Genomic DNA, 19,753 nt, shown 5'->3' with positions numbered 1-19,753 from the left:
AATATTTTAAAGATACTTTTAATTCTTGACAGATTTGCTGTATTTCAGTGTATCTTGGATTTTTGAAATCGTCAAGAATAGATTCAATCGACGATGTAGAAATATGCTGGGGTCCAATGTAAGTTTTGATGGCTATCTCGGATCTTCCATAACAATAATAAATCTTACAAAAAAAAAAGTTGTTCGAAGATATATTTAAGTTTATGGAAGAAAATGCTTCTTTACCAAATAAAGTTTCTCCTTCGAATAAATACCTGAAAATATTCATATTATAAATGAAATTCTTAAATTCGACCAGCACTCAGCTCCCGGTTTAAAAAAAATATTTTTTAACAAACTTGAAAATTTTGTTCACTTGAACTCATGTTCAAAATTAGAACGAAGTTGATTTTTTTCATTTATTTGAAAAGGAACATTGAGAGATGGAATTCAATATTTGAAAAATTTGATAACAAAATGTTTTAAGAAGGATATTTTAATGCAAAAAACAATTATTATCAGTATTCAAAGCATTATTAAAATCATCATCAGATGTGCTCATATTTGATCAGAACGGTGGTAAAGCAAATTTATTTTTTAAATATTCAATTCAAGAAAAACAAACTCAATTTCATAATCTTAACAGTGAGGACTTTATTTGACGATTAAAAAATGCTCGGTTTTTATCCGATTAAATCAGAAAATCAAATTCAACGGAAAACCTCCCGTGCCAGCGAAAAAATTCTTCAGGCTTCCAAATGCTATATCATACTTTTATGAAGGACATTAACTGCTAAATCTCAACTTGATTGCAAACTGACAAGTTGCTGTTAATTTGTTCTATAGTAGTTTTTGGTTTCTTTTTGAATCCTGGGAAATATTATCTGAACTGAAGGAACATTTGTTACGTCCGTTTACTCTAGAAAATTTCGAGGATTTTCAAAATTTTAAAACATTGAGCTAAAGAGCCGCAGTTATTCATCCAAAGAGCCGCATGCGGCTCGCGAGCTGCAGGTTGCCGACCTATGATCTAGATATATTACCCCTATTCGTAACCTTACAACTTTGCTTTTCCTCAGAAGAAACGATGCTACGGTCTTCAGTAAAGTTGATTAACAGAAAACGTTTCTGAAAAAAATCATAAATGGGAACAAAAAACTTTGCATGGCTTAGTTCCACAAATGAAAAAATTGTTTTGCTGATATTTCAGAAAAAAAAGTTCTACATTTTCCCATATAAAGCTAAAACTTAAAATAAACACTGATGTTAATGTTACTTTAAAATCCCACAATTACAGTTTAAATTTGTAGGAAAACCCAAATCATAAATATGTTTTCAATGCCAATGCATCAACTATCTCAATTGTTGATTTGGTTGTATTATTTTTCCATAAAACTTCGTCAAGCTTCTATCTTACCCATAAATCAACAAGATACTAGCAACGAAGAGGTCTGATTCTCGTCAGTTAACAGCATCATGGCAGAAGGAAGTTTCCTACCGTTAAGTTATGGCTGAGAAAATTATTCTTTTTCTGGTGTTCGGTCATTGTGTTATGCTTCCTGATTATTTCTCGGTTTAAATAGTTTTGTTGTTTAGAGAAGTTGCATCAAAATAGTACATTTTTCAAATGCTCACTTAATGTGAATTGCATTAGAATAGTTTGGTTGAAAATTTTGCCAAATATACAACAATTTATATTTATACTTCAAATATAAAAACTGCATCATAGAATATATGCAAAAAAAAGTCCAGAAGATGTTTTCAGCGACGAATATTCTTTCAGAAAAAATGTTTACTTAAATGAAAGCTAAAGCTGGGTGAAAATGAAGACTAGCTATAAAGCCTCCATTACTGTCCAATTCTGCAACTTTGTATTCCCAAATTGGAATAGGTTTATACATATTCCAACAACAATTCAAATAAACAAGAAATGGCTTACGTCTTACTTATCAGAGACGATATACTTTCAACCATCATCAGGTCGATCACTTTGAATGAACACTACACTTCCACCCATCCCGTCAAACATTCCATCAAATCGAAATGTCACACGTCAAACCAGATTTAGACTCAACTTCCACTTTAGGCTTAATGACTGGGCAGTGTGGCGGAAGTTTTTCGCGCAACAAACAAACTGTGCGAAGTCACTCGCGAAGAAGAAGAATCAATTAACCAACTAATCGTATATATTATCTCACTTTTCTCATCCCATTCTATTTCTGAACTTTTATTTGCAGAGGCGTTCGCCGCCGAGAGGATGTCTGCTATCAGACATCGACCTCTGGCAGCACAAAACGAGAGCGATGACAACTTTTCCGACGATGAGAGCACCCCACTGACGCACGACATCTATGGCGGGAGGTAAGTTGTAAAACCATCAGTAAAATATTCATAATTTAACACTTTATCAAAAGTCTAATTAGTAGAACGACAAGTTGACCACAAATTCTGTCATATGTATGTATGTATGTATGTATGAAGCTACCTACCAAAACAAACATCCAAAAGTGACCCTGAAGGTCAACGGGATTGCTTTTTGCGCTAGGCATCGCGTCATTAAATTTTTGACATTTCACCTGACCTTGACTGTATCGTATACAGTTGTCTGTCATACCATCGACAGCTGTTCCGTCTAGAGGAGAAGTTGGTTGACCAACAACTGGTTCCATACCGAAATGTCCTTTCACTTTCAATTAGCGCTATAAGGTAGACAAACTCGTGCGAGCTACATGTTTTGAGCTTCAGCTGAATATATCGGTTTTTAACTTAGTGGATCAGCACTAAAAGCAAATAAATAAGCTTCATTTTTTCAGATGCTAAAAATTAGATTGTTCATTTTAAGAATCTTGCAAAACTGTCAAGTCAAGTAGAGCTGTGTCCGAAAATATTGATATTACGAGTAATTGATTGGTTTGAGTTGAAAAATTTCTATGAATTTATCAAAACAATGGTTTTTTGAAATATTAAGGGTTACCACAATTTAGATTCGTTGCATTAAAAAAGAAAACAAACGTATAACAATGAAAATAATTTAATGACCGGTTGTCGTTATATTTTACATTTATTGATATTTCTCGATGAGTAAAATAGCGAATTTATTTTCACGTGATGTTTCGGGTTACATTGCTTCACCCATCATCAGACGTCAAAAAATATTTATTAAATTAAAAACTTCGAATTTACTACCTTGACAAATTTAAAGTTTCGGGAAACCAGAGAAACCTCAGAAAATCTACATATACAAACACCAAATGCCTGTCTCTGAACCGATGTAAATGTGCGGTCATTTCGAGACCGAGTCATTCGGCCCTCGAGACCTTCTTGTGCGGCTCGCGAAGCTCTTCTCAGATAAAATTTATTTCTTTTTTTAATTTTTGAATTTAACTTTTTCTACGATAAATTGTTAACTAGCAAGAAATAACCCCTGCCATCAGATTTTGTACAGCCACCTTGTCCACCTTTTTCGCCGCAGAAAGCCAGTTTGCCTTGAACTGCTGCTCATCCTTAGCAGTTTTTTTGGTCTTCTTTAGGTTCCTATTGACAATAACCCAGTATTTCTCAATTGGGCGGAACTCTGGCGTGTTGGGAGGGTTCTTGTCCTTGGGAACCACCTGCACGTTGTTGGCGGCGTACCACTCCATGGCCTTTTTACCGTAAGGGCAAGATGCCAAATCCGGCCAAAACAGTACGGAACAACCGTGTTTCTTTAGGAAAGGCAGCAGACGTTTATTCAAACACTCTCTCACGTAAATTTCTTGGTTGACAGTCCCGGAAGCTATGAAAATGCTGCTTTTCAAGCCTCAGGTAAAGATGGCTTGCCAAACCAGATATTTCTTTGCGAACTTTGACAATTTCATGTGCTTGAAAATATCTGCTACCTTTACCCTTCCTTTTGCCGTATAAAACTCCTGTTCCGGAAGCTGCTTGTAGTCGGCTTTGACGTAGGTTTCGTCGTCCATTACCACGCAGTCAAACTTCGTCAGCATCGTCGTGTACAGCCTTCGGGGTCGCGCTTTGGCCGTCGTATTTTGTTTATCATCGCGTTTTGGAGTCACTACCTTCTTGTAAGTCGATAGTCCGGCTCATTTTTTGGCTCGATGAACGGTTGTAGACGATACACCCAGCTTATTTGCGCCATCTCGGAGAGAGAGGTTAGGGTTTCGCTTGAAACTACCGGCAACTCTCTTTTTCGTCACAGCAGCTTCCGGTTTTCGATTTCCCCCCGATCCAGACTTCCTGGCTGTCGACAAACGTTCCCCAAACACTCTAATTACATTTGTAACGGTTGATTTGGCAACTTTTAGCGATTTTGCCAGCTTTGCGTGCGAGTAGCTTGGATTTTCGCGATGCGCGAGCAAAATTTTGATACGCTGCTCTTCTTTCTTGGACGGCATTTTGACAACTGAAGAGTGAATTCCAAAATCAAAATAGAAGCAACATTCTACACACACACACCTTCAAAATGAGGGGTGTTCAGGTTTTTCAAATGCAAAATTGAAAGAAATACGTAAAGTTGATATTGACCAAATTTTGACGCCCCTAAATCATTCAACTTTTTAACTTTTTTCTAGCATTTTGAGCATTTATTGTGTTCTTTTCAAAACATAAGTATAATATTATTTATACTTGCGTAATATAAAATTGAAAAAACCACTTTCAAAATGAAAATCTCAAAAAGCAAGTTAGAATAGCAAACGAAAAATCGAAAGACTACAGATGATCACTGGTCAAATGTGCTAATTTATGCTGATGATATGAAACTTTATATGAAAGTGAATAGCGAAGAAGACTTTAGAATCTTTCAAAACGAAGTTAATGTATTTAACAAATGGTGCATTAAAAGTCTGCTCAAACTTAACGTGGCAAAATGTTCAAATATTGTATTTACCAGAAGAAAATGTCAGTCATATGAAATTGTCAAATTGGGAGATGATCCTGTCGAGAGAGTCAACAAGATTAGAGACCTTGGAGTTATATTGGACTCAAAACTTACCTTTGTAGATCACTATAACTCAATAATCCAGAAATCAAACGGTATGTTAGCATTTATAAAACGTTTCAGTTATAATTTTAAAGACCCATACACAATAAAAACATTGTACACAGCTTATGTTAGATCTATTCTTGAGTATTGTAGCGTTGTGTGGTCGCCTTTTCAAATTTTACATAAAAACCGTTTGGAATCAGTCCAGAAACAATTTGTTCTATTCGCTTTACGAAATTTAGGATGGTCTCAGAACCAATTACCTAGCTATGAATCACGTTGCCTGCTTATAAACATGGAAACATTAAGTGTAAGAAGAGAGTTTGCTGCAATCTGTTTTGTAAACGACATAATTAATCAGCGCGTTCAGTCTGCTTATCTACTAAATCAATTAAACTTTTATTGTCCTTGCCGTCATTTAAGAACAAGAAATCTTTTCATTATAACCTCTACTCGAACTGATTATGGAAAATATAGTCCTGTTAATTGTTTAATGTATAGTTATAATAAACATTATGAGAATATAGACTTAACTATGTCAAAACAGCAGCTGAAAAAAGGTTTTTACGGTAACAGGCACCGAAGAACCTGACTTTGTAAATGTAAAGAAAAATTATTATTATTAAGCTTATTTGAACATTGTAATCTCTAGGTTTAAGTTATTATATATATGTAGCCTACACTGTTTGGCGGAATAAATAAATTTTTAAATTTCATGTCATACATAAATCACTTTTTTTCCATTTTAAACAAAGATAAAATTATACGATAGAAATGTTCAACAAATAATTTTTTTTTGAAAATTTTAGTTTTTTTCGTAAAAAGGTTAGTAGAAAGTTATTTTTATTCTTAAATAATTAAGGTAATGATAAAGGTAAAAGTTCAATAATAAAGCCTGAGGGAACAATTTTAGATTTCTTATCGGCATGACCCAGCATAAAAAATTCTGGGTTCATGAAAAAAAAACTGTAATTCTTTGGTTCTCTTTGTCTTTGATCATTTTTTTATGCTGTTTAAAAAAATCATTGAAAAATCTTGCCAAATTCGATCAAGTTAGTTATTTTACTTTAAAATTCGAAATCCACATAACTAAAATCATAAGACTTTCATATATCAGCTTTATAAATCCTATCCCAAAGGTGTTTAAATTGTTTTGAAAAAAATCAACGAAATCTGTAAAAAAAAATTCTAGAATCTAGAATGCTAACTGTAATTTTGACGAAATATGCTTCAAAATCTTAGAAATAATGGATTTCCCTATGATTTTGACAACCTTGCTCAACATTTCAATGTATAGTCTTATAAGAAAATTCTAATTTTAAAACACAGCTTTTTCACCGTGTGTAAGAAAAAGATCGGGACGTTGGAGACAATTTTATATTGTGGAAGAACTTCACAAAAATACTGTTAGAAAGAAGTAATTACTGTTAAATAACGATTCAACGTCCAACGCTGAGAAGACAGTTATTTCCTTGAATATATAATTCTTACTATTAGCTATCGCTGTGATATCGTCCCAGAAAACTTGTAAATGGATATGTTGACAAATAGTTACAACAATATGAGGAAACAAAGTTTTATGTCAAAAAGAAGTGCAAATTAATTATAAAATTAAGATTAATATAAAATTATCAAGATATAAATACTATGATGAGTTGTAGCTATTAAATTTTGGGCGAATGTTGTCCACTTTGCACCAAAAAAATCGTTGTAAGATTTAAGTTTCTTTAAACTTTATCGTTTTATCTTTTCATTTTTAGATTTTATTTTGTCAACAACTACCATCAAGTCACCATTCACCGCCCAGACACCATTTACCGCCCAAAATCACCCTTTTGTGTGTATTTCGAAAAAACTGGAATTTTTTCTCCACAAATAAGACCTGTGTTCTGTGTCGGCATCATTGTTCGACCATTTCACTGAAAAATCATCACTTAATTATGCTAACTATAGCCAGAAATAAAATATTTGGTTTTTCGTTTCCGGTCAAATTATTGAATTCGACGCCTGTTAGCGAACTAAGCATAACTGTGCTCCTAGGGAAAAACGGGGGTTTGTTTACTAAATAGTACCTATTTGTCCTACAATCGACTTGAAACGATAGTTTGATTTTTGTAGAATAGATTTGCATCGGAAAATTTTCGATTTTTTCAATAGTTGTTGTTTTTTGAAGCGTTTAGTGATGGGCGGTAATTGGTGTATAAAAAAAAGTGTGGGTTCCTAATTACCGGTCACGCACAATTTCTTTGTTTTTAATGCATGTATTGTGTCAAAAGTGTAAATTGTAAGAAGCATTTAGTTTGATTGCGTTAGAAAATGATGTTTTATCGCTGAAAGTAACCGATTACTTGAGGCTGTTAGCCGGGAATCATCATTTTGTCAGTCAACGCACTTTGTTAAAATTTGTACAAAATTTGCGGGAAAGATTTCACAAAATGTATTCTCTCAAGATCCAAAGTATGGTTTTGACAGCTCGTTACATGGACAATATTAAAAAGAACGGTTTCCGTGTTGTTAGATAGTTTTTCCTTAAGAAAACATTATCGATACCCGAAAAAGTCGAGTGGGCGGTAATTGGGCCAGTTGAACACCTCAACGTTTAGTTAATTATTTTTAAAAGCGTACATTTTTCGCATTCCACTAAATTTTTTATTTAAAGTAGAGCAGTTTTGAGATGTATTGGAAAAGAAAGCGAATAAAAATCTGCCGTCGTTTTTTTATTACACATGTTTGAAGTTGAAAAACCGCTTAACAGGGCGGTAGATGGTGACATGATGGTATTTAAAGGTAAAGCCCTGTTTGTTATTTATAAATTTTATTTTGAGTGCGGCCCGCCACAAAAAAATAAGTTCAAATTTGCCCGTGGGTTCAAAAGGTTGTTCACCCCTGTCCTAGACCATCAGCTGGAGTTTAAGACTCATACGAATTAGGGTAATGGACTTATTTTAGACCAGGGAACCTATTTTGGACCACCCAGCAAACGCAGGAACAACAGAATTATTCAAACAAATATACCGGATGAAAAGATTGTATTAAACATACCAAAATAGCATATAGCTACAAAAGTGGAGGCAATATATTTACAATGACAAGCCCCTCAAAATGCAAATTAAACGATTTTAAGTAATTTGAATAAAACGAATAAAAATTCCCCGATCGAGATTTGAACTCCAGTCCTCCGAGTTCACAGTTCGGTATCTTACTACGATGCCAACTCATCAGTTGATATAATCCACGCTAGAGCTCTATATGTGAGATTTTATTTTTACGAACCGGTCCTAGGAAGAAAGAGAGAGATCGGATAGAGTTTTAATCGATGTACCACTCATTTATCGTAAATCAGTTCACTCGTATCGTAAATGTCGAATTAGCATATTCCCAACCTTTTGGAGACATATTTACGAATTGACTAAACTGCTATCCGACTCAACCATTTTTGGGCAAAGCTTGTCGTAAATGAATAGTAGAAAATCACTCAATTCTAACTTGTTTACGATGGTTAATGAGAATGTCTTGATATTCGATTTGGATTATCATTTCTGTCATGTTCGATTTCATGTTAGTTGGGCACCTTTTCTAGCTCTTATATAAAGCAACTAATAATGAAAAAAATTAGCGCATTACACTAAGTGCCCGGGCTTCAACAATATTTGCTAAAATATTTCATGATTATTTGTTTTATAAGAGAGCTAGACAAGATGTTCCAAAATTGGTCCTCTGATCAAAATTAAGTCCGTTACCCTACATCGTTGATAAAACTTCTAGAAGTCTTGGCTTCTTATTTCGCGTAGCAAAGGATTTTTAATATGTGTACTGCCTAAAAAGCTTGTATTGCAGCATAGTTCACTCAATTCTCGAATATGCATCTGCAGTTTGGTGTCCATTTTCCCAGAATGGAGGTAAACGAATAGAGGCTATCCAGCGGCGCTTCATGCAATATTCCCTGAGACACTTGAACTGGCTAGATCCGTTTCGTTCACCCAGTTACGAAAGCCATTACAAAAGTATTTTAATTTTTTCATATTTACCGTAAATAGGTTAAGTTTGGTTTATAGTTGGAATTTTTTTTTATATAACTCAAAATGCAGGTTTAAAGTTCCAAAATACCTGTTTTTTCGAAGACTCACAAACAAACACCTCTCCTGATAAAATGATAGCCTTTAGAAGCAAATGGGTTGTTTTACATGAAAGTTAAACTTTTAAACCTATGTATAGAAATAGTTTTTGATGTAATTTTTATGGTCATTCTATGATAATTTTGGATATAAAAAAACGGACATTTTTTATGAGAAAGCCTGTATAGAACAAATGACAAAGAACTCTATCAATGGTTTAATTTGAATGAAAAAAAGAACATAGCAACAGTTAGAGGACCAAGGGAGTTGCATAAAGGTAAAATTTCATTTGTTTTTGAGGCCAAAAAATATTGAGAAATGTTTATAATTTTTGTCCCTAAATGTATGCAGCAACATTGTCCATCTTTTGAGTATATTTGTTTCTTAGAAAAAACGTTGAAAAATTTAATTGAGTCCAAACAAAAAATTACTGTTATTGATGTTTTGATCCTGCTGTGCTAATTGACATCAAATCAACAATTTTGAAGATGTTAAGATACGTTAAAACGATAGTGATCAAAGTAACCCCAAAACATGAAATCTGGTTTTGTAAGCAAACATTTAGTTTAGTAGCTTTATACTCCTCACCTAAGTAAGTATTTTAAAACTTTTAAGTGTTACAATAAAGCAACCCCAAATTTTCTTCAGAAATCCTTTTTCACTCGCAAATAGTTTTGTCGAAATTCTTGTGACAAACACTTTCTAGCATTTTTTGTACATAAGAAAAAATAAACCTTTCGAAAACTCAGCTTCATGCCTGTGATTAAATGGGTAGCTAGAATAAGTTGATGTGCAATTCACTGAAGTAATCAAATTACTTCTGCATAAAGGTTTTTTGCGAAAGTTATTTGCGAACCACCAAACCGTATCTAGGTTTAATACATATGTACCTGTATATGCAATTTTTCAAAATAAAAAAAAAACCACCCCTGTAGAAGAAAAAAAATCATCATCAGAGATTTTGGGAGGGCTGCTCTTCATCTTATATTAATTGCTTGCTGGGGGTAGTAAACAGAGTAAGCACACAAATAGGAGTCGTTTCTACAACTATCCAAATCAAATCATCAGCAGGTGCAAATTGGTAGCTTCTTTGCTGAGAGAGAGAAACGTGAGAATTGGCATGTGTATTGTTTATGCGTGGTAGCTTTAATTAGTGAAGCAAATTTTTTATTTCTTCATGTTTTCGCTCTTATCGACGAACGCGTCTATTTTAGCAGCCGGAGTTGAATGTACGAAAAACAGCCCGTTAGCAAAACTGTCGATGGCTGCTCCGGAGCAGTGGCGCCTTAGAGGGGTATTATTTGGCGAAGCATATAAGGTCTAATCCGACGCAGTTTCGGTAACCAGTTTTATTCAATTTACAATGTTGCATTTCTAAAAATTTATGCTGGTAAAGTACCGTTCATCAATTCATTTTTTAAGACTTGGAATGTGTTTTTATGATGATTTTACTTGTTTTCCTCATATTATTTTCTAGTTCTGGGGTTTCATTTAAAAGTTAAACTAAAGTTAGCCTATTTTGAACCTAGAGCCTTCTTTGGTCCTAAAATACCGGAAATTGTAAATAACCCATTTTGTTTGAATATATTTAATACACTCCTATGCAAAAAAATACACTCTTATTCTTCCTTCATGCTATCATACTGCTATTTGCCAAAACAAAGGTTTTCTAAAAAACACAAATAACCCGTCCTTTTGTGAGTAAAGCATGGATTTATATAAACCACCGCGTAAAAGGCCCAAGCTAGGGCAACTAACTCTAGTTTTCTTTTATTTTAGCAAAAAGTGTTTACGGTTGTCTTACACAGTAGCAATAGTAGGTCGATTAATGAAATTGTTTTAATTGCCATGGTTTGAACACGCTCCTTTTTAAAAATTAAAATTAAGTATTTTTTGGTTCAAAACAGCACTTCAGTTACAACTTTGAATTCGACTGGGCAATCGCAAAAACTAAGTTCTGACTGGCACACTCAATCCTAAGTTCGACAGCCTAACTGCAATTTGAACTTTCTTCATGCCTTTGTTTGTAGCTAAGTAGCTACTCAAAATGCAGTTCGGCAGCCGAACTTGCTAAATGGTTTCAGTTTAACATGCACGCTCCTTTTTTGAAACTCAAAATTAAGTTGTTTTGGTTCAAAACAGCACTTCAGTTGCAGCCCTCAACTTTGAGTTTGGGTGGACAATCGCAAAACTAAGTTCTGACTGGCGTACTCAAACTTAAGTTCGACAGCCTAACTGCAATTTAAACCTTCTCCATGCTTTTATTGGCAGCTATTAAAAATGCAGATCGGCAGCCGAACTCGCTAAGTACTTTTAATTCAACATACACAAAGAGGGTTCAATTTTTAGTTCATTAGATCGATCTCAGTTTTGCTCCTTGGCCTAGGAAAAATGGGATTAGTTTTAGTTCGCAGTTTAAACTCTGTTTTGAACCTTCGCAAGGAGGAAAAATGGAAGTCAACTCTAGTTCATACAATCGAACTATGATTTGACCATGGTCAAAACAGCACTTCAGTGGCAGCCCTCAACTTTGAGTTTGGCTGGACAATCGCAAAACTGAGTTCGACAACCGAATTCCAATCTGAACTTTTTTTATGCCTTTATTCGTAGCTACCCGAAATGCGGTTCAGCAAAAATGGCACGAATGGGATTAGTTTTGAGTTCGCAGTTCGAACTTCGTTTTGAACCATAGCAAGGAGGAAAAGGGGAGCTAAAATTTAAGTTCATAGAATCGAACTATGTTTGAACCTCGGTCAAACTTAATTTTGACTTTAAAAAAAGGAGCGTGAAGCATTGTTTCAGACGAAAATTTATGTCTGAATTTTAGCAGAGGGTAAACTTCGAAATATGGTGTTATCTAGAAAAAAATTTTTTTGTCAAAAATCAACTGTTTGGGGCCGTTTTGAAAAACGGCCGTTCCTCGGAAAATCAAATCACAGAGAGTGCCTTATAAAATATTAAATTTCATACAAATTGCACAATTTTCGAGACCTTTCCATCAAATGAAAACACAAACAAGTTTTGACATAACAAGATGATATATTTAACTTGTTGAACCCTCACTCTTTTTTAGAATGGTGAAGCGAGGTAAAAGGCCCCATTCAAAATCTATATTGATTTTGAATGGGACCTCTGTGCTCTTACTTACCTCTTACAACAAAACTCGAAGAATTATGAAGTGATTCAACATTCATTACATTAGAAAAATAACCCAATACCAGATCTAAGGGTCATGTATAAAATCAGTGCAATAATTGACACGATTCAATCAATTTTCAAGTGGTTTTCATCTAAATTGGAACTCAAACATGAAAAAAAATCAATGTATCCAAAATTCAATGACCTTTCCTACACTCAAAAAACTATTCCCGTGATCGCTACATGTAAATATAGATAGATTTTTGCCACCCTGAAAATCATGTGAAATATACAAGAATTCCAAAGTAAACAGTTAACACAATATATGCACTTCATTTTTAAACTTTTAGAATCAACAATTATCTCTTCACTAGTTAGCTTTGCTGTCTTAGCTGCGCAAATTTCAAATCCCTTTGAAATAGCAAAAAATGTAAAAAACAACGACAGAAAGAAAATTTTAATCTCACAAACCCCGTTCGTTTTTTGGCAACATCCGATTTTTGCACATGTATCACAAGAAAGATTTATTGAAACGACATTACCTTACAGTTTTCGCTAAAACAGGATCAATATAATTTAGACAAGCATTATAAAAACGTTTTAACGTTCTTAAATGTTGATAGAATAAAACTACCAGAACAAAAAAATTAAAAAATATTTAAGAATATTCAAAAATAACAAAAATGATGAAAATCTGATAAAATTAAAAAAAAAAAACAAATACAAACAAAAGACTAAAAAATGACAAAAAAATAACAAAAAAAAATTATGTCGAATGAATAAAATAGCAAATATTGCATAAAAACAAATATTACAAACAAAACAAACAAAAAATGCTAAATGCACCAAAAACATTATAAGAAAATAAATGACTAAAAGGATAAAAAAACTGACTAAAAATAATGCTAATGAGTTTTTCTAGTAGTAATAAGTGAAAAAACGTTGAGAAAAAACCATTCCATGTTGGCAACATTCGATTTTGGCAACACGACTTTCGGGGTCGGCAAAATCGAACGGGGTCTGTACCTACGAAAATTAGCCATTGACAAATCACTGGATTTTCACGTAGATCAAATGTGTCTCTTTTTTGTTTGACTACGTGAATTTTAAGTTAGAATCAAGTGGTTTTTCATTACCTTCTAAGTACTTCACGTTAATCGAGGAAAAAATTCGCGTAATGTGTGGCTACGTGAAAATCCAGATGAATTTAACGCTCCATTTTCGGCTGAGTGTATTTTAAATGGAAGTGGCTCTCATACAAAATTCATGAAGGTCCCAACACAAACCAACTTGCGCTCTTAGAAACAGGAAACTGAATGAAGAATATACAGAATCTGTGCAAATAAGACACAACTGATAAAATTTGAACTGATTTCCTTAGAAACAGGAAACTGAATGAAGAATATACAGAATCTATGCAAATAAGACACAACTGATAAAATTTGAACAGATTTCCATAAAATGAGGGGAGATAAGGGCATAACGAGCACCCGAGGCAAAATGAGATTCCATCTTTTTAACGAAAGTACGCATCTTCGAAAGTACGCATCTTCGGAAGTACGCATAATAATTTAGAACCCCTCCCTCTTCTAGGAAGGAGAAGAAGGTCTCACATATAAAAGTTATAAGTCTTCATAACTCGAGAACTGGTGAAGCAAATCAAACCAAACTTGGCACTAGGGTACGAGGAATGTTTCTAAGAATAATTTGTACCCCTCCCTCCATCCAGCTTGGAAATAGGAAAGGGGGAGGGGTCCAAACATACAATCAAGCTAATCAAGTTAATGGAACTAAATGTGGCATGAGAGGCTAGTGGAAAACGAGAAATGGTTCTATGATTATTTCAGACCCCTCTCCCTTCCAATGGAGATACAGGAAGGAAAGAGGGGGGCATTCATAACTTTTTTGTTGCATAACTTGAAAACTCTTCGAGCAAATAAAACCAAATTTGGCTTGGAAGGGTTTTTGGGTACGATAAATAGTTCTATGAATATTTGGTACTCGTCCCTCGTTCCAGTGAGGATATAGAAAGTGAGGAGGGGGCTTCTTTACTATTTTCAGCATTACTGGAAAACTAAACAAACAAATGGAACCAAATTTGGCGTGAGAAAGTATTTAATTACGAGAAATTTTTCTATGATATTAGTCGCGAACTTACCCAGCAAACGGAACGATATAGAGTACCTATTTCCTACCAAAAAAGTTATCTCATATTCAAATACATCAATATATATTTAGAAAACTAACAATTCATAAAAAAAAAACTTTAATTTTCAAGCGCAAGCAAATAAGCTTTCAAGTAAGATGTATCATTGTGATAAAATATAAACACACATAATGTACACATAAATCCTCAAGTTTCCATTCAAATTTTGGTTTTTCGCTTTATTCAATGTCAAATCTAATTTTTTCTTAAACTTGATGGCTAGGGACAAAAAGAACACCATTAGTATTTGTAGATTTGGCCCCTTCTACGTTGAATCATTCATCCTAGTCAGCTCGGTGGGTGGGTAATTTTGATGTTTATTAATCAGTACTTATTTTCAGTAATGGTGCATACGAACAAGAGGAATACCGGGTTGTCATAAGTAATGTGTTGTAATGTATAGTTTCAGTACCTCTCAACTGCCCCTACTCGCATAACATTCCCATATAAATTTTCGTCATTAATCCAACCTGACAGTTCGTTATTTTAAACATAGAATAGGACTTCCACATAAAACATGAAAAAAAGAGATTTTGTTCTAGAAATTTCGAAAAAAAATATCAACTTGTGACTGTCCCATGTAAAATATACCCGCATAACAGTTAAATATGTGAAATACCAAGAATGTAGTTATTTTACAATTCTTGCGGTAAAACAATCTTTGATTTATCGCTTAAAGTCATTTAAAAAAGATTCAATTCACTTGATGCCGATTTATGCACATTAGTTTTCAAAGTTAGGCTAAAAATAAAGAAGGAATTTCTTCTTTTGAAAATTTTAATTTAACACATCTTTTGAAAATTATATCTTACAACTAAAAATCATGATAAGATTCCACTTATATCGATTTTTTTTTTCTAAAATAATGTTTCTATTTTCGATACTACATTTAGAAGATAAAAAATTATCAAATTTAGGTCTTAGAAAATGGTTTGGTGAGCAAAACATATTCTGTATGGAACTGTTATGCGAGTAGATTTGAAAATAGTCTCGAATATGCTCGCATAACAGTCTCATAAAAAATAAACATTGTGGTCCCGACTTTCCCATTGCAATGTTCAAATTTTGAAAGTTTCAGGTCTTACGATTCATTATGACAACCTAGAACACATTCCATTAAAAGATTATCATTTATGCTAAAACTTGCAGTCACCGATATATTCCATGGGACTGTAAAGGAAGTTGAGTCAGTATACAACTTACAAGCTTATGTTTCAAAGAAAGCTCATTCTGCTCCACGGTGTTCACAACCAGCCCCCCACAGTATCTGATTTTTAGCTTTTGGTAAACGTTTTTAAATGAGAAGATGGGGGCTTCTCTTAGAAAAAACGGTATACAAAATTACACAATTATAGCAATTTTTAAGTGATTTTGATCAGATTTAGTTCAGTCAAGAACTTGACATGACAAGATGATTTAGCCATTAAAATCATTAAATTTTTAACATTTGAGTGTTTTTTAAACAAAATCAATGTGAAATACTGAACAGCTAGAACAATTTTTGAACAAAAATTCATTAAATTTGGCATGACAAGATGATATATTACGTTGTAAAACCTCTTGATTTTTTTTACAACGGCGGAGTTCAATTAAAAACTAATGTGACGTAAGCCACAATGCTCACAATTTTCAAAAGATTTTGATCAAATTTGAATATTACGAGATTATCCATTTAGATTGATCGACCAACCTCTTGCATCTGAAAAAGGAGAGATCACAGAAAACGAATAATGAATAATGAGAAAATATTAAGTTTTATTAAAGCTAAAGTTTTATCATTGCATTGAACCGACTGAACTAAAACATGTTCAAGTAGGAGGGAGTGGCGAAACGTGGGCCATGGGGACGTGGAAACGTGGACCACTCTACATATCTTAGCTGTGTATTGAGATTAAAATCTCAATCCAACAGTCTTCGTCGTAGCTTTGAGTACGCATTTTTTCTGTATATTCTAAAATTCATAACAAAATTATGCTCATATGCTTATGATTTTAGTTTTGTCATGCTCATTCACATGGAAAAGGAATTTTCTATAAGTTATCAATAAGGCACTCAAACGCAACCAATTTGCAAATCATAGTTTGTGGGGAATCATGGGCCACATAATGTGGGGTATCTTCGACCACCTATATTTTATTGTTTTTATACACGTTCAAAACTTAAAATACATCAAACCTATCTGTAGAATTTTCTCATGCTAAATGAAGAGTTATGAAAAATATTCTGTTTATTTTTATCAATGCGATAGAGACGAACATAAATCCTGTATAAGGAGTGTTGCCAAAACGTTCGCGAGCCAGGTTTTTGAAATTATTCGATACAACACAGATCTCTTTTTTTTCCTCACCTAAAATAACTTTCAAATAACAACATGAATTATGAAATAACAGTTTTGGGCCAACTAATAAACATTGCATGTTATTTGATCAATTTGGATATGGTGGCCCACAATTCCCCACACATTTTCAAAACCCAAAATAAAAATTCTTTTTTTTTTCACAGTCAGAACTAGGGAAAGTAATTTACTAAAAAATTTAAAAAAAATGCCTAATGATACGTTAGAAATGTAGAAAACTATACCATTTATCTCTTTCATTTTATCTTTTGTAATAAAGGATCTATGAATCAATGAAAAAAAGGCCCAAGATTCCCCCACTCTGAGGAATTGAGAGATGAATTGTTTATCTGAAAAATACCTCCCATTTTCAAAACGGGAGGGTCCCATAGAAATTGTTGTAGAACATAGAATCAGCCAAATAATTAACTAATCGAGATTTTAACACGTTCGTCGCCATGGGACCGCCATATTCGGGTGACGGTCACAAGGTTGCCGAAAAAAAAATCTGTGTTTTTGAGAAAAATAATTCTGACTTTCTGTGGTTTTACCCAAAAATTCTGTGATGGATTTCTGTGATGCTATTTCCTCGAATTCCATAGAAAATTTATGATAAATTGGGTCTATTTCACATTTAAGTTGGGCAAAATCAATCATCATTACCAATCTTATCATACTTTTCTTATTTAAAGTAGTAAATCTAAATTTGATGCTGTAATAAAAAAATATAATTTCGGAAATCCATTCTAAATTTAAAAATTCTGTGAAAACTGTGAAAATTTAAAAATTCTGTGTTCTGTGACACAGATTCTGTGATGAAAATTTGCTAAAAATTCTGTGAAATTACAGATTTTCTGTGATTTCGGCAACTTTGGTGACAGCTGTATTTCCTGATGGCCCCGTCTCTTAAAAAATGACTGACGTTCCCTTACTCAGCCGCTCAGTTTTGCCAAACGTAATAAATCTTAGTGATCTCTCTCTTAACTTTAACGCTCCGAGAATATCTTTGAGTCCGGCAAGTAAAACTACCAAAATGCGCTTGACGATGAACGTGCCAAATTCAATAATTTTACTTCAGCATATTTGCAAGAATATGGATGAAGACACGTTTGTAATGAGACGATTTGAAGAACCTTTATTCTTCGAAAATTACATTCAACACCATACTGTTTCATTGTGAAGTCCACTTCAAAAATGATTTTCTATCGAATGAAATTAAATTTTAAATGTTCGTTAGAAGGATTCTTTTTAAAACAACGCTTCTGTATACGGAAATCCTACGATATTTCTCGAGGAGTCCTACTTAAAGGTGCTACTGAAAGGTACTACTCAATATTCAAATTTTTTTTTGAATTTATGGTAGAGTTTAAAGTGTTTTTTCGTCATATCACTCTATTTTGAAAGAAAAAATTAAGAACTTTTTAAATACTTCTTGTTTGGAATAGGATTACAAAATTGAACTGAGATTAAAATACGATTACCTTTAATTATTTAAATTATAATACTAACAATGGAAAACATTTTGAAACTGTGCGTCTGTGTCTATTCAATATTCAAAAGTAAGTAAAAAATCAATTCAAACTCTACCCTCCTGCTAACAAAGTTGGATTAGCTAGTGAAGAGGTGTTTGGGACTTAGGATGGTGAGAAAAATACTCACCGATGGATGGGTTCGGTGATTTGTTGTTGTTGATTTATTTTTTGCTAAGCCCCTTCAAACAGGTGGTAAGGGTATGTGTATTTGAGTTAAGAGGCGTCCGATGCGTGGTGGCCCAACCGTATCGAACTAAATAATTTCTTTCCAATTTGCTGACCGCCGCCGAGGATGGTCAGTTGCGCGAATTATCGGCCCAAGGAGTTTAGTTTGTTTTAAGAAACGCTCCGGTAGCGTTCGAACTTTTGCGTGAACGCGTGTGAAAAGAGGTGTAGGAATATTGGTCCTGAAGGGACGTTGGTTGGGATAGTTAAAAGTGTTGAAGGAAAAGAGCGATGAAAAGTGCATAGAAGAGTGAAAATAAAAAGGATAAGTGCTCAAGTGATGTTTGTGAAGCTGGTCAAAAATGTATCGAAGAGTCAGTCCAGCTAACCTTAGTCCGGAGATATCGACGGAGAACGACGAGGATATCGATTTCGACCCGCGAGGAGGAGATGTCGATGAGCTGGATAGTTTCGATATAGACGTGCCTTTGCCGCCGCCTCCGCCTCCGCCCCCGCTGCCCAGAAATCGCCAGGGTCCAGGCGCCCCCAACAACAGTCGGGAGGGCAACTATGTCAGCTACAAGAGTCACTACTACTGCCGGGTCGCCAACGACGACGACGAAGACGAATATCTGATGTAATTATTCAGAACGTGTGTTATACTAATATGCAACGCCCCATGAACTTTTTTGTACGGTTCATTAACGAACGCAAAAACCCACTTGCGCACAGCCATTCCATTGTTGTTGAGGCGTACCTATGCATGATGCGCGCGTCTGATAACGCTTCGAGACAGGGTTAAGGCCTAAGTACGCGCCCCAGAGGGTAAAGACTAGCAGTATTCCGATCCAGCTGAAATTCAAAACCTTCAAGGGTGTGCAAGGTTATGGACTAACGGCTACTTTCACTCTCGATTTGGCGAACGATTTACTGTATTAAAAATTTAACTCGCTCTGATTTGCGCATACATCGAAAACCAAATCTAACAAATCCAATACGGCGGTGCTGTAATGGGTTTAAAGTGTTGCAGAAGTTTCGATCGTTTCCTAACACTTTTCTTGGCTTCATTTGATCAACGCGGAGGGTTTGTAAATGTGCATTTTTGTTTGAGGGATACGTTTCAAAACACTGATCGTCTAGTCTAGTCTAAAGTGGATGAAATCGTGAAGCTCGCAAAAGCAATCAGTGTGCCGGTGTTAATAATGTGTTTATAACTAAATCAAACTATGCACAGGCACCGACTCTTGCTAACATATTTAGTAGCTAAGAGGGCTCGTAAAATTCTTGTACCATGCGCGA

General features: G+C 34.3%; 1 protein-coding gene across 5 annotated transcripts in view; it reads left to right on the top strand.

Moving 5' to 3' along the window:
• Positions 1 to 19,753, top strand: part of LOC129751826 (chitin synthase chs-2) — a 145,308-nt gene that overhangs the window by 86,960 nt on the left and 38,595 nt on the right. For 3 of the 5 annotated variants that reach the window (XM_055747561.1, XM_055747557.1, XM_055747560.1), the window contains one exon: positions 2,217 to 2,340. In XM_055747561.1, the coding sequence (XP_055603536.1) occupies positions 2,237 to 2,340 (104 nt within the window). In that variant the 5' untranslated portion in view covers positions 2,217 to 2,236. Of the gene's footprint in view, positions 1 to 2,216; positions 2,341 to 18,633; positions 19,092 to 19,753 lie in introns of those variants that run through there. The other 2 variants (XM_055747556.1, XM_055747555.1) reach the window with 2 other exon arrangements.

The sequence above is a fragment of the Uranotaenia lowii genome, chromosome 3 (genome assembly GCF_029784155.1).
Source record: "Uranotaenia lowii strain MFRU-FL chromosome 3, ASM2978415v1, whole genome shotgun sequence".
Lineage (NCBI taxonomy): Eukaryota > Metazoa > Arthropoda > Insecta > Diptera > Culicidae > Uranotaenia > Uranotaenia lowii.
Note: the sequence above shows the minus strand (reverse complement) of the source record. Positions and strands in the feature narration are given on the sequence as shown.